This window comes from Athene noctua, chromosome 1, assembly GCF_965140245.1.
Source record: "Athene noctua chromosome 1, bAthNoc1.hap1.1, whole genome shotgun sequence".
In the NCBI taxonomy this organism is placed as follows: Eukaryota; Metazoa; Chordata; class Aves; order Strigiformes; family Strigidae; genus Athene; species Athene noctua.
The window spans coordinates 64,858,806-64,865,653 of NC_134037.1; the positions used below are offsets into that span (position 1 = coordinate 64,858,806).

General features: G+C 42.5%; 1 protein-coding gene across 1 annotated transcript in view; it reads right to left on the minus strand.

Moving 5' to 3' along the window:
* SGK1 (serum/glucocorticoid regulated kinase 1) overlaps window positions 1-1,032 on the minus strand; it is a 79,005-nt gene extending 77,973 nt beyond the window's left edge. Inside the window, exon 1 of the mRNA XM_074896362.1 lies at window positions 822-1,032. Within this exon, the coding sequence (XP_074752463.1) occupies window positions 822-890 (69 nt within the window). The 5' untranslated portion in view covers window positions 891-1,032. The remainder of the gene's footprint in view (window positions 1-821) is intronic.
* Between the last annotated feature and the right edge of the window lie 5,816 nt (window positions 1,033-6,848).

Here is a 6,848-nt window from a genome sequence, read left to right on the forward strand (position 1 = left end):
GCAGAATACCTGTTCTGTTGCCACATGGAAATGACCAGTAGCCAGACCCAGTACACTTGCTCAAGTTAAATAGAAAGTGTGCAGCACCAAAAGAGTCAAAGAAACAGAAAGGACTTTACTAAAGTGTTAAGGTAGAGCATTACACTTGCTTAAGGAAATCAACAGTCAAATATATACCTAGCAGATCTTTTCTAAATCCAAAAGCCTAAATTAAAGAATATAAAGGAAAAGCAAATCCAGGTGTACCTCAGTCTTATTCTTTTCTCCTGCAGTAATTGTGATTACAGGTAAATTACAAGTGTGAAATACTTTGCTGAGCTCACAAACACCTCTTTGTTCTCCTTTTTTCCCCCCTCTTCCAAGATGATGAATGGAGGTTGGTAATGCCGCACTTCAGGCAAGTGAATGAAAGATATGGAGGGCGTCATACCCCTAGGTCGATGTGGAGGAGGGAGTCAGAGACAAGCTGCAACAACCCTGCACTCTGCTTTGGAGTGCATTATCCCAGTCTGAATAGCTGGTTGTATTGCGTCAAGCCCTGTGGTCAGCTGTGATTGAGATATACATTCCACAGCAAAGACTGCTGATGTAATGCCTTTCGGTCCCTACATCCCTGTCCCCCCTCCCCAGCTCCCCTTTGCCTATGGTGCTGTTGCCCTTGGTGTTCGGTAGAACTGCCTGGGCCACCAGCTCGTTACAGTAGGAGACTGGTATTAAAACACCTCGCTTCTTCAATGACTCAGTCTCTGCTCTAACACATTAACAAATACAGCAACAACAAGAAAAGAAAGTGAAAAGAAAGAATTTAAGGAAAATCTTACCCTCTTTTTAAAAAACTGAAAGGCTGAGCACTTCTTGACTGGAAATCCATTCATGTCTTTGTTGACCATTTTCCACAGTGAAGGGTACACAGTGATAGATCCAGTGTGGCACTTAGTGCATCTGTTTTCTTCTGTATCCCCTCAGTTAATGAAGACAGAGCAGGACGGGAGACTCACCGGCACGGCTCAGGCAGCTGTCCTTTACACATTCATCCCGCTGCACCAGCTACTGCAGCAGCAGCAGCAGCAGCAGCAAGAAGCAGCCTTTCCCAGCTTTCAGATGCAGCACGCTATTAGCTTCTTAAAAACATCCCCTAAATACACACACTCCTATAAAACCCTGTGACAGCTTTCAGATCACAGGCAGCAGATCTCAGGCTAAGTGGGTCTCACATAAACCCTGGTCCTTCCATCCTGTGGATGCTACTGGTACCTCACACTATATAAGCAGCGAGGCTACTGTGCTCAATTTGCTATTCTTCTTCAGGTGGTGTGATTCACTGCTGTTTGAGATGAGAGCTGGTTTTGATTGTGCAAATTCCAGTGGGAGCTGCAGTTCAGCATCAGCACAGAGAGAAAGAGAGAGAGAGAGAGAGAGAGAGAGAGAGAGAGATGCACAGGCAGAGCAGCTGAACACAAATAACCATACAAAGGATAGGAGGAAGGCTCAGGGAAAGAAGTGCTGAAAGGCAGTATGTTTCCCTTGGGAGAGTGACAGGGATAGCTCTCGGTTTATATCTGGACAGTCTTTGAGTAAGAAGAAAAGAGACACAGGTCAATTAAAAAATGGTTTTTTTATGTTCATCTCCTTGAAATGATTTAGACAGTGGTACTTTGGAAAAAAACCCACCCAATGATCAATGCAACACTGTTATGTGACAGGACATGCTGTAGACAGAGAAGCACTGGAGCTTCCTTGTGAAGTTCAATGAGCTTAAGGGAAAACAGCAGTTCCTAATAAAGTACATTTACCACATGTGATGGAGCGAAATGTAAAGCAACCAGAAACAGAAAAATTTGTTCAGATATTTCTGTAGAAACATAGTTATATATCTTTTAAAATCAGAAGGGCTATTTCATTACAGAAAAATAGGGCTGAAAGGGATCTTGAAAGGACATCTTTTTTAACCTCCTTTTTATTAAATTCAGTTGAGTTAAATTTCACCATGTCCAGTGAATGAAATCCAATAACAGGTGTTTAATTAAACTGTAAAATATCTTTCAATTAAGCTATATTTTCCAGCAAGGTCTGGAAAACAAAATAGAGACTTCATTACTTCCTCTCATCCTACGTTCCAGGTTAATAAACCTTACTTTCAAGAAAGGACCTTATTTCTAATATTGATCTGGCTTCTGGTTCTAGCCATAGCTTCCTGTCCAACCTTTTTCTATGAAATTGGTCAGCGCTGTTGTGCTGGTCTACTGTAAATCACTTCTTTATCTCTATGGTTAGACAAACAGACCGAGCATTTCACGTTTTTCAGTGGAAGCCATTTTCACTAGTCCTTGGATATATTCTGTCACTCTTCCCTATCCCTTTCATCCCCTTTTTTGAAGATCCCTGAAAAATAAGAGCACCTATGTTGTATATCCTACCCCAACAGATATTTCTCCTTATGGCATGTGAGGATGAAACTATGAACCTATACCTACTGCCATAGCTATTCCCCAGAAATTCTCACTGATCTTCTGACCTGTGCACCTCACCGAGACCCCATGTGGAGGTCCTTGTAGGCTATGACCTTTTTTCAAGTCAGTAACATGTATTTCCCCACTTTGTACCTCTAGATATCATTAACTGTTTGTAAACAGTTTAATTTGGCTGTATTCATATTAGACTTGGAATTTCTTAAGGAAACAATTCTCTTAGTGTCGTCATTTATTCAAAATCTCCTTTCCTTTCCTTTCCTTTCCTTTCCTTTCCTTTCCTTTCCTTTCCTTTCCTTTCCTTTCCTTTCCTTTCCTTTCCTTTCCTTTCCTTTCCTTTCCTTTCCTTTCCTTTCCTTTCCTTTTTCTTTTTTCCTTTTCTTTTTTCTTTTCTTTATTTCCCCCTCTCCTCTCCTCTCCTCTCCTCTCCTCTCCTCTCCTCTCCTCTCCTCTCCTCTCCTCTCCTCTCCTCTCCTCTCCTCTCCTCTCCTCTCCTCTCCTCTCCTCTCCTCTCCTCTCCTCTCCTCTCCTCTCCTCTCCTTTCTTTGCCTTGCCTTGCCTTTGCCTTGCCTTGCCTTGCCTTTTCCTGTCTTTCTTCTGTGTCTTTAATTGCAGCAGTTGCTGCAGTTATAATAGCACTTTGATAGAGAAATATTTATTGGGCCCAGGATGAAAATTCTGGTCAAAACTGCAGGGGAAAGGTGCAACCCTATCCCAGGTCATAAATTGGAATACTCTCTTGAGAAGCTACAAGTTCAAGGTCCACACAGCACAAAAGACATAATTTTGAGTTTGGCTGTTCTTACAGGACTGTCCAAAGCAGTGAACTGAAGAGACAATATCTCATCAGAATTGCTTTACTTTTTGTAAGTAACTGTCACTGGAGCAAGGACAGAGGGAATTTTCCACTCTGCTCCTCTATCTGGGGCTAATGGATTTCACCAAGGAGCAATTCAGCCCAGCCTCTGAAAACTGCCCAGAGATTCAGAGTACCCAGCTAGATGCACATTGAAGGGATTTTCAGAAAATCTGGAATGCTCAACATGCCTCAGCCAGGCCTCCCTAAAATAAGCACTCCCTCTCCATCCTGCAGCCCATCCCTCAGTCTCTAGCCATTTGTGGAAAATCTCTCATTAATCCTTTCCTGCGCTTTAGAGCTGTCAGACCTATATTCTGGTGCTTATAGCTAGAGAAGTAGATAATGGTGAGTGTCCAATTTTTACTGGTGGCGTTGCCCAGTACTCTATTCTGAGCACCACATGCTTTGTTGGCTAATCTGATATGCAAGGAAACTATTGTTGAAAAATGGCTTTCAATCAGGCAAACCAGGCAGCTTGCTGTGCACGTACATTTATTTTTGAGATCTTTGATCTATTCAGCTACAGCTTTGATCTGTTTCTCAGCCTCAGAAATTTCTCCTGAGGGCTCAGCACTGTCTTCTCTTTCACAAAAGCATTTGTGTTGCCTCTACCTCCTCCATAAGATTTCCATACTGCTGTCTGAAATGCTGTTCTCCTCCCAGCCTTCTAAACCTGGCACCCTGCGTGCTGCTGGTGGTGGCGGCTGCCCCTGTGAATATATCTCATGGGTCCTGTTGCTAGGGCCTTGGACTGCAGACCTTTTTTGCTATTTGTTTTATTTGGGTGTTGGCCTCTATTTGGCTGGACAAACTAAAATTAAGCGTATTTCTATTAGAAAAATCTCCAACCATTTAAAAAATAGCCTCATAACTAACTTTAAAGTACTATAGGAGTTGGTTTTTGAGGCAGGTGCATTACTGTGAGAGGAATGAGCTAGAAAACTATCCTCGCATCACACAGAGCTCCCCTGTCCTCTCCAGGATATCCATATTTTCATAAGAATTCTTCTCAGCTGAAATCCTGTTGGCTCTGTGTCCTCAAAGGATTTTATTTGCCAGCTTTTTTGACACAAACATCAGAAGTGTGACTCAATGGCTGCAAAGCTTACATCTAGCACAGGAGATCAAAAGTCTTAAAGAGTAGCAAAAGGGGAACACCATATATCTGTTTTTACACCAGTAGACAAAGATATAAAGCCAGAGAGATTTTCCTAAGAAAAAGTGTTCCACTTTTATTATGATGCCAAAAGCATGGCTTCATAATTAAACCTGAAATGTGTAAAACGCCATGTTCACTGCATTTAACTACAAAAAAAAAGGCATAAAAATTGAGTAGGAAAATAAGAACTTGAGCCAAGCCAACCCCCTCAGCGGTGCTTTATTGTAACTGTCATGAAACACCAAGGGTTTTCATCAACTTGGTGGCCTGCCAGATGTACCAAACACTTTAAACAAGTCCTACAGGTACTTCTTACTTTAACGGCCTTTAGGAGTTCCCATTAAACTGTCATATACCCACCCAAAGATAAAATAAGTTTTTTATTAGGGCAGTCAGGAAAGAAATGTACAGATATTCTAGATGCAAAATTTTGGAGACCTGCAAAACACACAATAGCATTTGAAACCCTGTGAGGCAGCCCCATAGGAGAGCATAGAGTTTTTATCATTGCAGATCTTCTTGAAGGAATAATATAAACTTAACATAGTATGCAGAGGGCAGGAAGCATGGACTAGAACTCTCATTCTACCATGCCTTTTACAAACACAGCATCCCAATAATTAGCCTTGCCTTTAAATGCTTACAAGTGCAATGTAACAGGTAACTGGTGATAAATTAGTCCAGGGTTTATCAGGGATGAATTTGATCAGCTCAGCCTTAACAGCCTAAATCATCTTCTCCCTCTGCCTAAGAAGAAGGTTCAGTGTGAAGTCTCAGGTTTAGTATCACAGTCCTTAGTGTGTTTCCCTTTGCTGTGCTTTTAAAGTTACTTAAATCTCTGTCATGGGCCAAACCCACATGTTGCAGATAATTTCTAGTATCTTGCCAGTTACGGGTTCTTACACAGCTGCTCAGCCAGTGAGTGCTCCTCCCCTCCCTTCCTTTGTGGGCTGGGAAAGATGGATAGCTTCCAGCAACTATGGCTCTGATATTTCACCCTGGTATTCAGTGATGAAGAGGGACACAGCTCATTTCACAGAGTACCACTGGAACAACTCAGAGAGTAAGAATGAAAACTGAAGAAAGAAGAATACACAATTGACCCTTCCCATCCTTATTCTATCTCCAGAAATGAGACCAGTTGAGTCTCCACATGGCTTTCATGCTGGCTCTGCCTTAGGGCAGTCTGTGACACCTCCTAGGTTGCTCCTCTAGCTACCAGCCTTGTCAGCATTTACCTGTAACCCTATTGTGTGAACACACCCCTTACACCAGCTCTCATGTGTCTGTCTTGTACCACTCGCAAGAAGCACGTATCACCCAGCTCCAATTTTTTTTTTTGCTACTGTGCTCCATTGCCACCCTGCTCCTGACCATGTGTAACTCAAGACAATATGGACTGCATGGTGCTCCTTGTTGGCCAGTTTTCCTGCAGTTCTTCATCTGTGCTTGCTCCTTGCTCTCCCAGTCACTGAGAGGAATGTGGAAGTGAGTGACACAGTAACAGCCCCGACTAACAGTCACCATGTTCAGATACCAGAAATTAAAGCTGGTGATATAATGCCTAGCAATAAAGGACTAACATAGATAAAGCTGTTGTGAAGAAAGAAAAGCACGTTTAGCACTTTGGAAGCTTGCTCAAAACTAGCAGTGCGTCTACTCTTGGTGTTTCATCCCTCTCCTTTGAGAGGTATTTTGAGGGGCTCTTCACAGTGCTGATACAGATTTGTGATGGTCAAACTTGGTTTTATTTAGGGAAAAACTAAAACATGATGGGACCCTAGGAAAGTTATGATATTTTCCTGTGGTAGCATAACACCCACGGTGTTGTAGGAAGGCAGAAGGAAGAGGGTAGGGGGATTTTCTCAGCTGTGAGAGGTGAAGAAAGAAGATCCTTCTGAAGAGTGGTGCCCAGAAATATGGCACAGCCAGGGGCATTGGGCTGGCCTCCGCCAGAGCACTCTAGCCCTTCATTCACCTGACCAGGTTGACTATACCGGCCTTTTGCAGCCTGTGCTGGCTGAATAGAAAAGGAGATCTAGCCACTCTCCAGCAGTTCAAACTTCTTAAAAATGGCTTACAACAGTTTTTATTCATACACAATATCAGAAGCAATTTGAAGGTCTGATAGTCTGAAATCATTCCAAGCCTGGAAGCAATTGTTCCATATTTCATAGGTGAGCTGAAATCCCCTTCTGTGCAGCTTCATGTAGTTTCCATTTCTAGCCTACAGAGAGCTGGAGATATAAAACCTATTCCACAGGAAGAAAACATCTATCTATATCCTATAGGCCACAAAACAATCACCAGAAAATAATGAGCTTTGCTTGCTGCTGACCTGAGCAGAATTCAAACTGTGAAA